At 51.3% G+C, this 19,421-nt stretch overlaps 1 protein-coding gene across 1 annotated transcript; it reads right to left on the bottom strand.

The window, feature by feature from the left end:
* Positions 1–3,785: 3,785 nt before the first annotated feature.
* On the bottom strand, positions 3,786–19,050 carry NELFB (negative elongation factor complex member B). Its single transcript, XM_051636529.1, has 13 exons — positions 18,918–19,050; positions 16,818–16,981; positions 16,557–16,656; positions 15,580–15,810; positions 12,886–13,071; positions 11,753–11,865; positions 10,757–10,859; positions 9,709–9,804; positions 7,950–8,092; positions 6,934–7,040; positions 5,882–6,023; positions 4,546–4,654; positions 3,786–4,291 (listed from the first exon to the last, which is right to left on the bottom strand). The coding sequence occupies exons 1-13, from the start codon at positions 19,017–19,019 to the stop codon at positions 4,154–4,156; spliced, it is 1,734 nt and encodes a 577-aa protein (XP_051492489.1). The 5' UTR covers positions 19,020–19,050; the 3' UTR covers positions 3,786–4,153.
* Between the last annotated feature and the right edge of the window lie 371 nt (positions 19,051–19,421).

Raw genomic sequence — 19,421 nt, 5'->3', positions numbered from 1 at the left:
TAGGTTAAGGGTTGGACTGGATGGTCTTAGAGGTCTTTGCCAACCTAAATGATTCTATGGTCCCAGCTGGAACCGTTTCTGCAGGGCCACCTACAGGGCACTCGGAGGAGATTTTTTAACAGGATCCTCTCACACAGCTGTACTTCACCTGGGAGCTGTGCTGCATGGGATGCAGCAGGGATGCAGCAGGGATGCAGCAGGGATGCAGCAGGGATGCAGCAGGGATGCAGCAGGGATGCAGCAGGGATGCAGCAGGGATGCAGCAGGGATGCAGCAGGGATGCAGCAGGGATGCAGCAGGGATGCAGCAGGGATGCAGCAGGGATGCAGCAGGGATGCAGCAGGGATGCAGCAGGGATGCAGCAGGGATGCAGCAGGGATGCAGCAGGGATGCAGCAGGGATGCAGCAGGGATGCAGCAGGGATGCAGCAGGGATGCAGCAGGGATGCAGCAGGGATGCAGCAGGGATGCAGCAGGGATGCAGCAGGGATGCAGCAGGGATGCAGCAGGGATGCAGCAGGGATGCAGCAGGGATGCAGCAGGGATGCAGCAGGGATGCAGCAGGGATGCAGCAGGGATGCAGCAGGGATGCAGCAGGGATGCAGCAGGGATGCAGCAGGGATGCAGCAGGGATGCAGCAGGGATGCAGCAGGGATGCAGCAGGGATGCAGCAGGGATGCAGCAGGGATGCAGCAGGGATGCAGCAGGGATGCAGCAGGGATGCAGCAGGGATGCAGCAGGGATGCAGCAGGGATGCAGCAGGGATGCAGCAGGGATGCAGCAGGGATGCAGCAGGGATGCAGCAGGGATGCAGCAGGGATGCAGCAGGGATGCAGCAGGGATGCAGCAGGGATGCAGCAGGGATGCAGCAGGGATGCAGCAGGGATGCAGCAGGGATGCAGCAGGGATGCAGCAGGGATGCAGCAGGGATGCAGCAGGGATGCAGCAGGGATGCAGCAGGGATGCAGCAGGGATGCAGCAGGGATGCAGCAGGGATGCAGCAGGGATGCAGCAGGGATGCAGCAGGGATGCAGCAGGGATGCAGCAGGGATGCAGCAGGGATGCAGCAGGGATGCAGCAGGGATGCAGCAGGGATGCAGCAGGGATGCAGCAGGGATGCAGCAGGGATGCAGCAGGGATGCAGCAGGGATGCAGCAGGGATGCAGCAGGGATGCAGCAGGGATGCAGCAGGGATGCAGCAGGGATGCAGCAGGGATGCAGCAGGGATGCAGCAGGGATGCAGCAGGGATGCAGCAGGGATGCAGCAGGGATGCAGCAGGGATGCAGCAGGGATGCAGCAGGGATGCAGCAGGGATGCAGCAGGGATGCAGCAGGGATGCAGCAGGGATGCAGCAGGGATGCAGCAGGGATGCAGCAGGGATGCAGCAGGGATGCAGCAGGGATGCAGCAGGGATGCAGCAGCATCTGGAGCACAGGGAGACTCTCCAAGGCACCTCGAGTACCATGTTCAGTTGTGGGTTTCTCGCTACAGAAAGGACATGGAGCTGCTAGAGCTCCATGAGAAGGGCAAGGGAGCTGGGGAAGGGGCTGGAGCACAAGTCTGAGCAGGAGCAGCTGAGGGAGCTGGGGGTGTCCAGCCTGGAGACAAGGAGGAACACCAGAGCAGGACTCTGGGATGTCCCAGCCCTGGGGCAGGGGGAATGCCAGTGCCCTGCACCACTGCAGGCAGCTCTGCTGCAGGGCTCTGCACATACAGCAGCAGCCTGAGCAGCTTCTGGCACTAGAGGGAAAACATTCCCACCTCAAAGAATGGAACAGACCCAGACGTTCCCTACTGAAACAGTGTTTTCTGGAAAGTGTCTCTCTCTCCCCTGGTCACACCTTTGTGCAGGAGGCAGGTCAGGAGAGCACAAATCAGCAAGCTCAACTGCCCAGATTTCCCCCCTCAGCCAAGCAGCCACCAGCACAGTTCATGGCCAGTCTGTGCTCTGGGATTCAATTCCTTTGTGGACCTAAAAACCTGGAAAAATATACATGTATCTGGGTACGGTGAGCACGGGCTGAAACACAAAAGCTTTTTCTACCAAGTTGTAAGTCACAGAGTCAGCCTGGATTAAAAGAAGTTGGTGTTGCAGCAGGGGCCACAGCAGCAGCAGCCTCAAGGAAACCTCTAGTGACAGAATCCTCACCACAACCCCAAAATAACCCCAGTCTGAGCAGGGCAGGGGCCTGAGTAGGTTCACTGGGGAAGGTTTACCAGCAGCTTGGGATGTTATTTTGTCTAAGTTACCATGACAGTTGAAACAGTTTTAAAAAAACAAACGTTGCAAGACCCAATTGTTACACCCAGTTCCTGTTCCCCAGGAGTCTGACGCCAGAAGTGCCCAGAGCTGGTGAAAGTGACACAGACCCCAGGAGGTATGGTGCACACAGGCAGTGTGGACCAGTGGACAAACCTGACCCACCCTCCCAGTTCTCCCACAAGATACAGACAAGTATAAAAAACAAAATAAAGCACCAAGGTGATGCAGAGAGGGGACACTCAGCTTCCTCATGCAGCTCTGGAGAACTTGGGAGGAAGAAAATGATGCAAAAATGGAAAAGTCTCACCAGCATGACTTGGGATTGGGAGTGCTCAAGTCCCAGGAGACAAGGGGTGACGAGGGGGGAAAGAGCCATCATATCCAGAAACATGATGGACAAGAAAGTGACAGGGGATGGCTGGCATGGGTGGGTACATTCCAGAGGTTAATTGTGCCTGACAAACCCAATAACCATCCACAGAGATATGCCTGGCTTGGTGGATGCAGGAGTGCAGTGGGGAGCCCACCTTGACATTAACCAGCTTCTGGCACAACTGTCTGGAGATCCAGCCAGCCAGAGCCTTCTGATACAGTTCTGGCAGCTGCATGGGAAGCTGGCAGGACGGGGGCTCAGGCCTGTGTCCCCCTGGCAGCCCATTCCTCACAGCACTCCCCAGCAGGGCTGATGCCTGCATCTACCTCCCATGCCCAGAGAACACCCTCACACAGCTTAAATGATACCAAGTGCAACTCAACAAAGGTCAATACAAAGCACTGCTCCTCAGCAACCTGCCCTAGGCTGGTCCTGCTCCAAGTCAGGGGGTGGACCTGAGACCCTCAGAGGTATCTTCCTACCTGAATTATTGTGTGATTCAAAATAATCCATATGTAGGCAGCTTCCTGCTTACAGAGGATTAGTAAGCTTCTTTTCATTGCACATTGCACCTGCTGAAATCAGTGTAAAGCCACAACTCATTCTTCTCCCATGTCCATCTGCCTGCACACTCTACCTGAGCTTACACTGAGGCAGCAATAAAAGCAGAACAGCAACTGACTATAACAGCAGAGACAGCAACACAAATGAGCCATGAAGAACAGGTTGTTTCTTCAAAGTCACAGTTTCACTCCACCTACACTCAAACCCTATTGTTATTTGGGAACATGCTAGTCTTGGTTTCCTTCACTGGCTCCAGGAACTCATTCCAAGCTCCTCCTTTGGAGAAAAGTGGGGAGAAAATAAGAGAATTATCCAATTTCTGGCCTTCTTTGTAAGAGCCTAGCTGAGAAGATGGCTGTTCATTGCTGCCTGGTCTAGTGACAGTGCAGACATCTCTTGACTAATGCAGCACATCCTACCACATAACAGAAGAGCCAAACCTCAGAGAGGAAATTGTACCAGTGGAGCTTATCTCCTCTGCCATTTCCTTCTGTTGAGAATCTCCAAAGATCTAGAGGACCAAACTAATGGCCAAAGTAAGCTATGGTTTGCCTTCAGGGGTTGACACCAACTGCTCAGCCACAATGGAGTTCAACACTCAGTTATCAGTTCTTAGAGTTTAAAAATACAAGATGCCAAGCTTAAAAATATGCATTTTCTTTTTGAAAAAAAAATAATTAAAAAGTAATGTACAGTCAGATTTTAAGTGGATCTACAAGAAGACAGTCAGCTACCTTTAAGAAAAGTGAACCTTTGCAATGCACTGCACACAGAGTTTTCTAACCACCAAGAGCCACTGAGTTGGGCAAACTGCAGTGTTTCCTGCAAGAGCTTCAGTGGCTTGTTTTTGTTGTTCCCACCCTGCAGGCAGAGGGTTGAAAGGCAGCACAGGGCCTTCCCACTGCAGAGCCCCAGGAGAGCTGTTCTGTCTCCCTCTTGCACTAACAGGCAGCTCAACGTGGGGCTGGTGTGGGCACAGTGGGCAAGGGCAGCTCCATGGAGGGAGTCTCAGTCACCTCGGCCGGACTCGGCTTGCGAAGCTCCAGTTTCTCTGTGAGTTGGTTATAAAGCTCCTTCACAGCCTCCCCACTCTGCAGGATGAGAAATGAGGGAGGGGGAAAAAACAGAAGAGTGAGACTTCATCCCAGCTGCTACTAGCAAGGATACCAAGTGTGCAACTGCCCTGTGTGTTTTAACACAAAGCAACAGAGAAAGAGGAAGTCCCGAGGGAATTAAGACCCAACCCGGGCTTGGGAAGCACAGCACATTCCCATTAGGCAAAGTGGGGAAAAGCAGCTGCTTTCATTTGCAATTCATTTTGCCTTTCTCATGCTTCTCTTCTTACCTGCTTGGTGGGTTCCAAAGCCTTCTGGAGAGCCTCTAATTTGGCAGGTGCCACTTTGTGATGCAGATGAAGCAGCAGCCTCAGCACATGTCTGTGTACGTTCTCCTTTCTGCAAAAAGCAATTTTCATGAGGAGAAACTGGTACAAACAAACTCCATCTCCAGACCAAGAAAGCTACAGTAACAGCACCAGAGTAATTCACACACCCACAGACTGGCAGCTTTGTTATAATTTTCCAGAACACCTGAGAACTGTAGCCTGTGTGCTAGGAAGTGCTAACCCTGCCTTAGACTTTCAAGCAATTCATGCAATAATTCGACACCAGTGGACTAACTGCAGCAACCATGAGGAAAGGGAGGGAGATTTTTTTTGTTTCCCCCAACATAAGAAAGACACGGAGCTCCTGGAGAAAGCCCAGAGGAAGCTGATGGGAGGGCTGGAGCAGCTCTGCTCTGGAGACAGGCTGGGAGAGTTGGGTGTTCAGCTTGGAGAAGAGAAGGCTCCAGGGAGACCTTAGAGCACCTTCCAGTGCCTGAAGGGGCTCCAGGAAAGCTGGGGAGGGGCTTGGGACAAGGGCAGGGAGTGAGAGGACAAGGGGGGATGGATTAAAACTGGGAGATTGAGGTGAGACATGAGGAGAAAATTCTTCACTATGAAGGTGGTGAGACCCTGGCCCAGGTTGCCCAGGGAAGCTGTGGCTGCCCCATCCCTGGCAGTGTTGAAGGGCAGGTTGGATGGGACTTGGAGCAGCCTGGGCTGGTGGGAGGTGTCCCTGCCCATGGCAGGGGATTGGATCTAGGTGATCTTTGAAGCTCCCTTCCAACCCAAACCATTCTCTGAACCCCTGAGGTGTGAAGCACAGACTGCAGCCAGGGCAGCAGCTGGAGGATGTTTGTCCCTCTGTGTGTGGGGGGAAGTGGCAGCAGCACGTGCTGCTGTGCCTGAACTGCAGTTCTGACCAATCCTGGGGCAACATCCTGGGGGTTAGATCTGGCCTCAGGCCACCAGTTGAACCACAACGACCTAACAGATGCCAAGAGATTTTCTGTGTGCAGCTGATACTGCAGAGAAGTGAACTCTTCACATTCACAGCTACTGCAAAGCATGAAGGATATTGTCTTTGCAGCTCCAACTTATGAATCATGATTTACAGTTTAGGTAAGAATTTATAATCAACTCTTAATTTTCCTGTTAAAAGTTTTCTCACAAAAGATAAACTTTTCTTAAAAGAAGCAAAACATCAGGCTGATACCTCCATGTAAAGAGTTTGCTGAACTATTAACTGCTCCCTCAGCTACACTGTAAACTCCATTCCCCTGAGGAAAATCAGCTTTACCTTGAGCAGGCAGTGAGGAAGAAGCCATCAAAGAGGCTGGTGCAGAACTCCTCAAGAGCAAATTCATCCCCCAGCAGTGTAAGGTTTCCAGTAAGGAGATGCAGAAAAATATCACTGAAGGCCAGGTCACTGAATGTCTCAACTATACAACACGAGAAGCAAAGATACTGAGACTTAAAAGGATGTGCCAAAACCTGACAAACTCAGCAGATGTTCCTGCTGAAAACTGCAGTGAGATTTTCCTTAGTGGCTTTTAAAACAGGGAGCCCAGGCAGGTGGCTTTGATCTTCCAGACATAAAAGATTAGGAGCAGAGGGGTGAGAAGAATATGCAGAAAGCCCATGTCTCCATCAAGGCTGAAGTCCCAGAGCAGCTTGCTACAAAGTCCCCATCTCCACCACCCTCTGCTCATGGCCACATCCACCTCCTTTCACTCCTCAGACCCCACAGGGAGCAGCTACAAACCATTCACCAGAGGAAAACTCATCCATGTAACTGGGCAGCTCAAAGGCTTCAAAGGACACCAGAGCCGGGGTGAGGGAGTGGGAAGTGAACCCCCCCCCCGACCATTACTGGGAGCTGCAATTCCTAAGATTGCTTCAGAGATCTCCTGCAACTTAGCCCAGAGAAGTCAGTGCAGAAGGGAATCCCAGGGAAGAATTTAAGGTTGTGTTTAGTCCTGTTTTGTTACAGGGTTTTTCACCTCACCAGGAATCTCTGGCCACATGCAATTACTATGAGCAGCAGAATTAAGTCACCTGCTTGTCTTTCAAATTCATTCTGAAAGCAGATCTCAGCTAATCCCAGTGTTAATACTTTGATGTAAGGAACTCCTGACCTTCAGCCACTGCCTCTAAATTCCAATCAGCAGAAAAGTATCCAAACTTCAGGCAAGAACAAATACTTCTGCAGGGCCTTACAACTAAGTGACCAGAAGAGCCAGAGCAGAACATTTTAATTCTGAAATCACTTTCACTCCTGGTTTACTTGCTTCCCAGGTGTCCAGTACAAGGCAAACTAGCTAGAGAACAGAAGATGAAACAAAACCTTACCTAGTGCTGGCAGCAGCCTAAGGAAAGCATTCTTGTTCCTCTGTTTGGTGATGTGAAGGATGTAATACAGCCCAATCTCACAGGCTATTCTGTTCTCCTGCAGGAATCTGTTATGGTAGAAGCAAAGTCTCTTAATCCATAAAGCTAAAACAGATTTTCTTTTTTTAAAGAAGGTTTAAATACTGTTGGATAGCAGTCAAGCAGTTACAGCAGTGGCTAACCTTAAACCCCCTGAAGAGCAGCTGCTCAGTGACTGAGTTCACCACCACGGCGCAGAAAAACTGAGCATTCAGCAAACACTGCACTATCTCACAACCAAACAGTTGGGTTTGATTGTGAACATTTATCATAGTAACAATGACAGAAATGCTATTCAAAACACGGGTTTAGAAGAAGCCCAGACACTCAAAGATGATACAAATTCTATGACTGTTTAGTTTTAGTTTCCCAAAGGTCAAATTTCAACACTGTCACAGAGCAGATCACAGCTACCAGGATACAGTACAGAGTCTGGCAGTCTGGAAATTAAAGCAAGATGTGAGCACAACAGAGCACACACAAGTTTGATTTATTTTTGACATCCCTGGAGAGATAGGTTATCAACAGCAAGTGTCTGTGTGACAAAAATGCAAACACTGCAATTTGCAACAGCACTTTTCAGAGCCAAGCATGGGCACTCATCCAGCTACACCCAAATCCCACCACATGTATCAAATATCTGCTTGAAAAGCCACACAAGCACCATATCTGAAAGCAGTAATACCAAAAATATTCATTTGCAATCTGTCATTACAAGAAATACAATTTTTTGTAGTTAAATTTTATTTGAGGAATTGTGGTGGCAACCTGTTCTAAAGGGGAAGTCCAGGCTTGATTAACCAGGACTAAATCTTACTCCAAGATAGTCTCCATTTTACCACATCAAGCTTTTTTTCCTGACAGTGCTGGCTGGCTCCTTGGTGTTTTGCTTTGGTAACAAGACTAAAGGTGCCCAGGAGGTGAGGCAGGTGACATACTTGGTGAAAGCTTCAGGAATGGTGCTGGGGTAGGGAATTGGCCCCTTCTCCTCTGAGGGCAGTTTCTGATCGACGTTGAAGGTGTGATCATCCACCACAAAGGACATCAGCATAGGCAAGAACTTGGTGATCAACTCAGCTTCCTTGGAGGGATGGAAGAGGAGAGGGAACAGAAGAACCCTTTCATCAATCAGTTCATGCCACAAGATGCTGCCAGAGCAGTGTAACCAACAGTGAGGTAATATTATGAGCCCCATCCTACCCTTAAGGAAAACAAGCTTCGAGACACCCCATTCCAGTCAAAATTCTTCAATAAGCCACTCATGTTCCACTGGTAATTTAGAAAACTGTTCTCCACCTCATCTACAGAAAAACCTCTGCTCAAATTCTCTCTTTTGACATCATGCAGCATTTCTTCTGTGAGGCCTTTTCCACCACAGCTGCCAGCACTGCACATGAAGGGTGGTCCCAAACTGCTTGTATCAACAAGTCCAAATCAATTTGTTCATTCCCTGAGCTGAGAGGGGTCAATGCATCAATAGCATCAAATACCATCAAAAGCAACAATAAAGAGCAGCTCCTCACACAAGGCACATCAACCTGTGCTGTATCAGAGTGACAGAGTGGGAGGTTACAGCTTGTGGCAATCACAAGTAGAACAGGTTTTTAAATACTGACTTGGACATTTCAGCCAGTAAAACATATTTCGGAGAGTCAAGATGTGCCCCCAGGCAGACATTTGCTGCTTTACATTCTGAACAGAAACAGGAAATTTCTCTTCAGAAACAGCCCTGCTGTGCAACACCATGGTTAGCCCTCCTGCCACCAGCTGAGCACATATCACAGGATGTTGTGGTTGGAAGGGACCTCCAAAGATCATCCAGTCCAACCCCCCTGCCACAGCAGGACCAAAACTAGGGCAGGTCACCCAGAAAGGCATCCAGACAGGTCTGGAAAGTCTCCAGAGAAGGAGACTCCACAGCCTCTCTGGGCAGCCTGTCCCAGGGCTCTGTCACCCTCACAGGAAAGAAGTCCTTCCTCATGTTGAGGTGGAACTTCCTGGGCTCCAGTTTGAATCCATTGCCCCCTGTACTGTCCCAGGGCACAAGTGACAAGAGCTTGTCCCTGCCTTCTTAATGCCCTCATGTATTTAGAGACATCAATTAGATCCCCTCTCAGTCTTCTCCTCTCTAGACTGAAAAGCTCCAGGTCTCTTAGCCTTCCCTCATAAGGCAGGTGTTCCAGATCACATCTGCTCCCAGATCACATTAGGGTTGCCTAAAACACTGGGAAAAGTGTTCCCAAAGCATGGAAAGCTTGTAGCTGGATGTGGCACCACACAGGATTGTTCCAACAGGTACCTGGAGGGGAAAAACACTTTTCACGTCAAAGAAAACTTGTTTTACTGCAACCAGTTTCAGACCAGCCTCTGAAATCCTGCTTTCCTCAGACAAGACCTTATAACCAACTCATCAGGTGTGTAGAAGCTCCCAGGAGCAAAGAACAACCAGTGAGAATTTAACAAGGGTACAGAGTTTGATTTTAAAGCAGTAAGGGCCAGGCATCCATGTAAATAAACAAGCAGGTAGAAGCAGCTTCCAATATGTCCACTAGAGCTGCTGCTCTGTGACCACTGACATGCTTTTTATAAGAAAGCTACAATGAGAGGTTTGCAGAATGAACATTGGATCAGGGACACACTGAAATAATAAACAAGTTTAGTTGAATGTGTTAAATTCCAACCATCTCAACAGCTCACCATTTTTGGTTCCTTGAAGACTTGACTGTCAATCATGTCCCAGGCTCCCTGTCCCAAAGACAGCATCCTGAGGAGCAGCAGCAGATCTGGGCTTTCCTTGAATTTTAAGGGGAGGAGAAAAACATCCATTTTGGTCTTCCACAAGTTGCACACAGAGATATTTATCTGGGAGTAGTGGTTTACACCCAAAGCTCTCCTGGATTAGCAGCTTTATCAAAGACTTCTAGAGACATTCAGTTCTCTGATTTAACCAACAACTGATTCTTCTAATGGGAGGCAAGTAACAGACAACCCTGAGGGTCTGCGGGGTCTTGTAACATTTTATAATATGCCAAAAAGTGGGTAGCTGCTCTGATCATGACACTGTTTCTACATGTCTCTAGCCAAAGGAGTACCCTGAAATATAATGTGAGACAAGACAAGCAAAGTCACCTCAGCAGAAGAAAGCATGTGGAAGACTGACAATGGTATTTCACTTATTTTGTGCCCTGAAACCAAAACCATTTACAGTCTTAAATTCTCATGAGGTTACTCAAAAAGCTACTACTCAGAAGTTACTCAATCCAACACCACCTCCTCAGGGATAAAACCAGCCAGTGCCTCACACTGCTCAGACACCTATAGGCTCCCTCCTGACAACTCCTGTAGACACTGCTTGCAGGAACTGTATTATAGCATGGCCAGCAGACCAGATCAGTGGCAATTAATTCACTGCATTTACTGTGGCAGGGGAAAAAAAAAAGGTGCTGCTGTCAGGCAACCCCATGGAAGGCACATGCTCTGCATATGCACAGCTGCTAGGATAGAATAAGCCATGCAAAGGGTTCCTTGTCAATTTGGAGAGCTCCAAAATGCCCACCTCCAAACATTGCTCTGCAGAGCTCTAAGGTCTGTGCTACAAGTGGCCAGGCAGCATCATGCTTCCCTTATTTCAATTTACACATGCATTTGAGAATTAATTGTACTTCTGCAGTGCCAGTACTTTGCTAATGAATGCTGTGTAATTAAGACTGTAGCTCAGATGAGGTACAGAAGCTGTGACACTCACCCTGGGTAAGGTGTCCTGCCCAACCAGGTCTTGCAGGTGCCTTATGGTACTCAAGGCTAAGGTGTTAATGGCAAAGGGATCACACAAGATCATTGATAAGTCCCTGAGAAGAAATAAAAACCAAATACATCAGACATTGCTTGTACAGCTCTGTATCCAGCTGCAGGACCAGTGTGCATCACCAGAGTGGGATGTTTGAGCTGTGATCCCACATGTAATCCTGAGGGTGGTGAAACCCTGGCCCAGGCTGCCCAGGGAAGATGTGGCTGCCCCATCCCTGGCAGTGTTGAAGGGCAGGTTGGATGGGGCTTGGAGCAACCTGGGCTGGTGGGAGGTGTCCCTGTCCATGCAGGGAGAGTTGGATCTAGATGATCTTGAAGGTGCCTTCCAGCCCAAACCAGTCTGATTCCATCACAGAACTACTGAGGCTGGAAAAGACCTCTGAGATCATCAATTCCATGACTCTATGAACTAGCAGATGTGACATGGGAGCAGTGTGTGTCTGTGGACACTGTTTTAATAAACACACACATACACTGCTGAGTTTAACAAAAGAGGCAGAGACAGGGCAGGTTCCGTACCAATAATTTTTACACTGATAACATGAAGTGTGAATCTCTGTCCCTTGTTACCTACAGGTGCCCACCTGAGGAACCTCCTCCTGCCTTGTAAAAACACTAGCAATGTTATTTCCTCGACTTGAAAGAGCACATTATGTGAAAACAATTACTACAGGTCTCCTGCATTGAAATGAAGCAAGAGACTCCCACGGTCAGTTACTAGGCCACAGGGGACACCCAGGGGGAGCAGCTTGAGCAGTACAAGCCATGTCATCAGCACATGCCTGGCCATGCCCCAGTGCAGCTCAGGAATGTGCAGGATGTGACCGCACAGAAGAGCTGCTCCAGGGACCATGAGCACCCACAGCACCCAGCAGATGTCCTGACTGCCAAGAACCCATTCCCAGTTTCTCAACAAACAGCCCAAGTGCCTCACCCCAACACTTGCTCTTGTCCCTTCTTCACTCCATCCAGAAACCCCTGCAGCTCCCGGGCTCTCTTGTTGTCCACAAACTTCTCCCGAATGCAGGCATCCAGGCACCAGGTGAACTGCAGCAAACAAAGAGGAGAAACCTTCATGGACCCCTGAAATGCCTTAAACCAGCAGCAACATTTATGTCACAGAGAACAGGCTAAGAATAACCTCCAAATATCCAGAGTTGGGAGTGTTCAGCCTGGAGAAGAGAAGGCTCCAGGGAGACCTGAGAGCACCTTCCAGTGCCTGAAGGGGCTCCAGGAAAGCTGGGGAGGGACTTGGGACAAGGGCAGGGAGGGATGGGATGAGGGGGAATGGTTTTACATTTGAAGAAGGGAGATTTAGGTTGGACATTAGTAGGAAATTCTTTGCTGTGAGGGTGGTGAGACCCTGGCCCAGGTTGCCCAGGGAAGCTGTGGCTGCCCCATCCCTGGCAGTGTTGAAGGGCAGGTTGGATGGGGCTTGGAGCAGCCTGGGCTCGTGGGAGGTGTCCCTGCCCATGCAGGGGGTTGGATCTACATGATCTTTGAAGTCTCTTCCAACCCAAACCAGACTGAGACTCTGCGAATCACTGTGTTCTATCCATACACTCAGGTACAGTATAAGCTGGTCACAAGCACAGGAGGCCAGAAACACAAACCTCCCAAAGGGCAGAGATACCCAGGGACATGAACCTGCTGCCCCTTCCTCCCTCCCAAGAAGGGCATTCCCTGGCAATTAAGAGCAGCAATTAATACATCACTGCCCAACACACCTGATCAATGTGGATTCACACAAGTAGGAGGCCCACACAGAAGCAGCATCACTCAGCAATGATATTATGGGATATTTTAGCCATTGCAATACCACTGCCACCCCCTAAAGAGGGGACACTGACAGTGGAGGTGCTTCTGCTGGGGAGTTGTGTTATCAACATGGAAAAAGACAGCTCAACAAAACATTTTACCTGACCTAAAATGAAGGGCTTTTCCCCCCCTTTCAAAAAACAAGATGAGGCTGCTCATGGCTTGGACGGGCCCAGGCTCTGCCCTCAGATGATCTCTGTGGCCTCCTCTGGACTCCCTTCACTCCCCTCTGTCCCACACGATTCACACCTTGTGGCAGGGGTCGACGTTGCAGATTTCACTGATCTCCAGGTCATGCAGGGACATGAGGAGCTCTGCCCGCAGGGTGCAGTAGTGGACATTCCTGGTCCTCAGGAACAGGGTCCTCAGGAACTGCAGCACCATGTCATAGAGCTTCACGTTCTTCCCAATCATCTGGGTCAGCTTCTGAACCACCTACAGTCACAGTGGAAAAAAACGTGCTCTCATTACCAAGAGATGCTGCTATTTCATACAAAAAATGTAAATTAATTATTTTTTAAATGTGATTTATCAAGGTTGAAACATCTGCAGTGGCCTGACTTCCTGAAAAGGACCTACTTATAGCAAGGTGGCCAAGAGTTGGTTCATGAGATGTTCACCAAGTCTTTCATAACCATAATGTGAGAATAAAGAATGTCAAGAAAAGGTTTTTTTGCAAAAGGAGATGGAAGCATTTGGAAAATAAGGTGCTCAGCTATTTCAGAGAATCTCAGAATGTTGGGGATGGAAGGGACCTCTGGAGATCATCGAGTCCAAGCCCCCTGCCACAGCAGGACCAAAACTAGGGCAGGTCACTCAGAAAGGCATCCAGACAGGTCTGGAAAGTCTCCAGAGAAGGAGACTCCACAGCCTCTCTGGGCAGCCTGTCCCAGGGCTCTGTCACCCTCACAGGAAAGAAGTCCTTCCTCATCTTGAGGTGGATTTGAGATGGATAAGCAGAAACATTTACTGCTGAATATAATTTGTAATTATTGGAACACAAACAAAACTTTTCTTTGGCATTTTATTCTTTATATCTATCTACTTTCAGCCTACAGACATGAGAACAAAGGGAGGGTTTGTGCTGGGATAGAGTTAAACTTCTTCACAGTAGTTTGTCTGGGGCTGTGCTTTGGATTCATGCTGACAACAGTGCTGATAAGAGGGATGCTTTATTTCCTGCTGAGCAGGGTTTGCACAGCACCAAGGCCTTCTCTGCTCCTCACCCCCCCTGTCAGCACCTAGACTAGGGGTGCACAAAAATCTGGGAGGGGGCACAGCTGGGACAGCATCTCTTGATGCTCTTGGGCTTTGTTTTCCTCTCTTTGTTGTTTTTTTCCCTTACAAATTTTTTTCTACATTTCTTTTTAGTTATGAAACAGTTTTTATCTCAACCCATGAGTTTCTTTCTTTTACCCTTCCAATTCTCCCCCACAACCCACCAAGCAGGAGGAAGCAAGCAGGTGTGTGGTGCTGGTCAGGGTTAAACCACAAGTTTGCTGTGTAAACCTGAAATGAACTGCACCAGAGGGTTTACACTGGATGGGCTTCTGAAAGGAAAACAGACCAAACCAAACACCCACTGAAACAGATGTGCCACCCTCTCTGAAATTAAAGCTTTATGCTGGAGCAGCTCTGCTCTGGAGCCAGGCTGGGAGAGTTGGGGTGTTCAGCCTGGAGAAGACTCCAGGGAGACCTTAGAGCACCTTCCAGTGCCTGAAGGGGCTCCAGGAAAGCTGGGGAGGGACTTGGGACAAGGGCAGGGAGGGAGAGGACAGGGGGGAATGGATTAAAACTGGGAGATTTAGGTGAGATGTGAGGAGAAAATTTGTCACTATGAGGGTGCTGAGACCCTGGCCCAGGTTGCCCAGGGAAGCTGTGGCTGCCCCATCCCTGGCAGTGTTGAAGGGCAGGCTGGATGGAGCTTGGTGCAGCCTGGGCTGCTGGGAGGTGCCCCTGCCCATGCAGGGGGTTGGGACTAGATGATCATTAAGGTCCCTTCAACTCAAACCATCTGAGACTCTGGGATTATACTGCTCTATCACTACAATTCCTCAGCATTCCCAATAGCAAAGCCCTTCCCGAAACTCTGATATTTCCCTTTTGGAGCACAAGCCTCCTGAGCTGAAGTGACACATTCCAGCTGAACCAGTGCCCTGACCTGCTGTCACCCAGAAGAGGAGAGACCCCCTGCTCCCAAGCCCTGTGCCACTGCTCCTCCCCCCATCAGCCCTGCCTGTGATCCAACCTATCTCCTCACAGTGGCTCTGGAGCCAGCTGATCTCTTCTTTGAGCAGATCCAACTCACTGCCTTGGAAAACTACTCACTGGTTTTATTTGTGAGAGTTTCTGGAGCAACTACTGAGCTGAATCTGCTCATGAAAGGGTCTGGTAATCACCAGAGGTCCAGGAGGGGAGGAGCAGCACCTGCCTGTTCTGTACCAAAGTGTCAGAGCAGCTCAGCCACTTCATGTAATTCCATTCAAAGAGCAACTTCTCTGAATGCCAGTTTAGCTACAGCTTTCAATGCCCCTCTTCGATTTTACAAATGTCCTGCTAAAGAAAGAATTAAAATTCCAATAAAAGAAATTGAACCTATTCAAACTGAGAGGTGCTCAGCCTGCAGAACAGCTGAGACATAATAAAGCCTGATTGAGCAATCAAGGAAAAAAATTGGCCTTGTTATTTTTGTAAAAGCATGTAAACAGCTTAGGACATTGATCAACTATTACAAAGCACTGAGTAACTACTAAAACAATTCCTGATGCTTTCATCAAGATATGTAGGAGAAAATGGCCTGGTATTTCTTGCAAATACTTCATGTAGCTAAAGAACTTTGGTAGCCAAGTCAGGAGGGTGAAACAGACAGTCTGTTACTTGAGGTTGACTGGAAGCTGAGGGATTCCATCCTGAAGCATGTGTAAGGGGGTCCCTTGTCCTTACCTCTCCTTGACGTCTTGTTTTGGGAGATGGACTGAAGAAATTGTGCAGGACAGAGATGTCATTGCTGAAGAGAATATTTTCTTTCTCCAGGATGTACTGCTTCAGCAGGGGGGACACCTCATCCCCAAAGAGAGCCTGGTTATCCTGCCAGATCTGGCGCTTCACCTCCACGGCACAGGCTTTGTACAGGTCTTTATCAGCCATCACCAGCTTCAGCTTCTTCTCAGGGACCTATGAGCAGTGGAGCAGTTACCAGAGTGCAGAGCAGCTCACCCACCTGCCTGCCCAAACAATGAGTAACTGGCAGGAGACATCCCAAGCACCAGCTCAGGCAGCCTGGTCACTCACACAACACCATCAAACAGCAGGCACAGCCACAGAGTCACCTTTTCCCTCACCCACTCCTCTAGCTGCCAGCCAGTCCCAAGACACTGGCCTTCTACCACCAAACTAGGCACCAAGCTTCTCCTCATTTCTTTCACAGGGAAACAAAACAAAAAAAGAGTTCCTTTAAACCTCTGAAGCTGAGATTTGGGGTGATGCTTCAAAACTCAGTGACGTACAAAAGCTGGAGCAGCAGTTTTAAATCAATTACCTTAAGCACCAGGCTATTCCTAGAGACTTCTACTTCACAGACCTGAATCTCACTCCTGCCTACTTCCAGTTGCATTCTTCAAATCTTATTTTCTACTTACCATCAGTTCTTAAATCAGCTGTGGAAAAAGTCACTCATCAGTGAACCTGACTATTTTTAGGAAGCTGCATGTATCAAACAAATAAAGAAACAGTCTCATCTGACTGTGAAAACGTGACATGCTTTCTGAATTAAGTCTACTAAGTTGCTTCCAGGTGCAAATCTTCTGTCAGCTCCTAACACTGAACAACAGACTTGTAGATGCAGCACACAGCCCAGGAGGCAAAGAGAATCCACACACCAGAGATGTAGCAGAACAGGCCAACAGGCACAGCGCTGTTACCTTGGGCAAGTGCTTCATGACACACATCACCACGGGCTGTATGGAAGGCATCTTGACCAGGGAAAAGCTCTTTTCTAGGAGATCTTCCAGCTTCTTGTACCTGAAAGCATGTGAGAGACTCAGTACAATGCAACAGCAAAAGACCAAAGTGGCTCATCATGAATCCACTGGAATCCCCCAGGAGCCCCACCCTCCTCTGCAGGATTCCCTCACCCCCTGTAACTGATTTTCACACCGAGTCCCCAGCTCACCCCCACCAACCTCTCCTCGACTTTCCCTTCCAAAGCGATGGTCGAGACCCTCTCCAGCAGCTTCTCCCTCAGCTCGTCGAAAACCGACTGGTGGAATTCCAGCCGGGGGGTGCCGTGCAGGTCCAGGAAGGGCAGGGCGGACTGCAGGGAGGGCAGCAGCACCCCATTCTCTGTCTGCCAACACAAGCACCCGGCTGGGGGTGTCAGCCGCCTGCCCCGGCCGGCAGGGACCGCTAGACCCTCGCTGGTCATGGAAGTGAAACAAGAGGAAAAACCCCACAAAGCCCCGACCCCACAAAGCCCGCAGACCCCACAAAGCCCGCAGACACGCACAACCCCCACAGACCCCCCAAAATCCCCACAGACCCCCCAACCCCCACAGACGCCCCCAAATCCCCACAGCCCCCACAGACCCCACAAACCCCCACAGACCCCACACGCCACAAAACCCCCACAAACCCCCCAAGAAACCCCAGGTCACCCAAAACCCCACAGACCCCCACAACCCCCACAACCCCACAGACCCCAAAGACCCCCACAAACCCCCACAACCCCCCACAATCTCACAGACCCCCACAACCCCCACAGACCCCCACAGACCCCAAAGACCCCCACAGACCCCCACAGACCCCCACAGACCCCCACACAAACCCCACAGACCCCCACAACCCCACAGACCCCCACAAACCCCCACAACCCCACAGACCCCCACAAACCCCCACAAACCCCCAAAGACCCCACAGACCCCCACAAACCCCCACAAACCCACAGATCCCCACAGACCCCCACAGACCCCCACAGACCCCCACAGACCCACAGACCCCCACAGACCCCACAAACCCCCACAGACCCCCACAGCCCCACAGACCCCCACAGACCCCCACAAACCCCAAAGACCCCCACAGACCTCACAACCCTCACAGACCCCCACAACCCCACAGACCCCAAAGACCCCCACAAACCCCCACAGCCCCCCACAGACCCCACAACCCCCACAGACCCCAGACCCCCACACAAACCCCACAACCCCACAAACCCCCACAGACCCCACAACCCCACACAAACCCCACAGCCCCCACAACCCCCACAGCCCCCCACAAACCCCCACAGACCCCCACAGCCCCATAGACCCCCACAAACCCCAAAGACCCCCACAGACCTCACAACCCTCACAGACCCCCACAACCCCCACAGACCCCAGACGCCCACAGACCCCAAAGACCCCACAACCCCCACAGATCCCCACAACCCTCACAGACCCCAGACCCCCACACAAACTCCACAGCCCCCACAATCCCCACACACCCCACAGACCCCACAGCCCCACAGCCCCCCACAAACCCCCACAGACCCCACAGCCCCCAAAGACCCCCACAACCCCCACAAACCCCACAGACCCCCACAAATCCCCACAACCCCACAGCCCCCAAAGACCCCCACAAACCCCAAAGACCCCCACAAACCTCACAACCCTCAAAGACCCCCACAACCCCCACAAACCCCCACAACCCCCACAGACCCCACAGACCCCCACACAAACCCCACAGACCCCCACAAACCCCACAGACCCCCACAGCCCCCCACAACCCCATAGACCCCCACAAACCCCCACAAACCCCCACAGACCACACAAATCCCCACAGACCACACAGCCCCCACAAGCCCCACAGCCCCCACAATCCCACAGACCCCCACAACCCCCACAACCCTCACAGACCCCCACAGACCTCACAACCCTCACAGACCCCCACAACCCCACAGACCCCCACAACCCTCACAGACCCCCACAACCCCATAGACCCCCACAAACCCCCACAGACCCCACAACCCCCACAGACCCCAGACCCCCACAATCCCCACAGACCCCCACAACCCCATAGACCCCCACAGCCCCCAAAGACCCCCACAAACCCCACAAACCCCCACAACCCCCCACAAAGCCCCACAACCCCATAGACCCCCACAAACCCCAAAGACCCCCACAGACCTCACAACCCCCACAGACCCCCACAGCCCCCAAAGACCCCCACAGACCCCCACAGACCCCAGACCCCCACACAAACCCCACAACCCCCCCCACCCCTCTCCGGGCCCTCCCTCCCGGGCGCACCTGGAACTGCTCGATGGCTTTCAGCGGCTCGGTGCAGTTGGTCAGCGTCTCCTTCAGGTCCTCCCCGTTGGCCACCCCCAGCTCCTGCAGCCCCGCGTACATGGCGCCCGCCCGGCCCTTCCTTCCTGCCCCTCCCGCCCTGCCCTCCCCGCGGAACCCGCGCCCCGCACCAAGGTTCCGCCGGGCTCTGCGGGGCTGAGGACGGGGCTGCTCTGGAGAGGGAAAAAACAACCCTCTGGCGTCCCTGGGGGGAGAGCTGATCCCTGCCCCCTCTGCTCTGCCCCGGGGGGGCCGCGCCTGGGGCGCTGTGTGCAGCCCCGGGCCCCTCGGGTGGAGCAGGGAAGTGCTGGAGGGAGCCCAGGGCAGAGACACGGAGGGGATGGAGGAGAGGAACGGTCCCTGCGAGGGGAGGCTGGGGGAGCTGGGGGTCCTGAGCTTGGAGGAGGCTGAGGGTGAGCTCAGCAGTGGTTACAGACACGTTCAGGGCAGTGTCAGGAGGATGGA

Source organism: Apus apus, chromosome 19, assembly GCF_020740795.1.
Source record: "Apus apus isolate bApuApu2 chromosome 19, bApuApu2.pri.cur, whole genome shotgun sequence".
Lineage (NCBI taxonomy): Eukaryota > Metazoa > Chordata > Aves > Apodiformes > Apodidae > Apus > Apus apus.
This window is presented reverse-complemented; position numbering and strand designations above follow the sequence as displayed.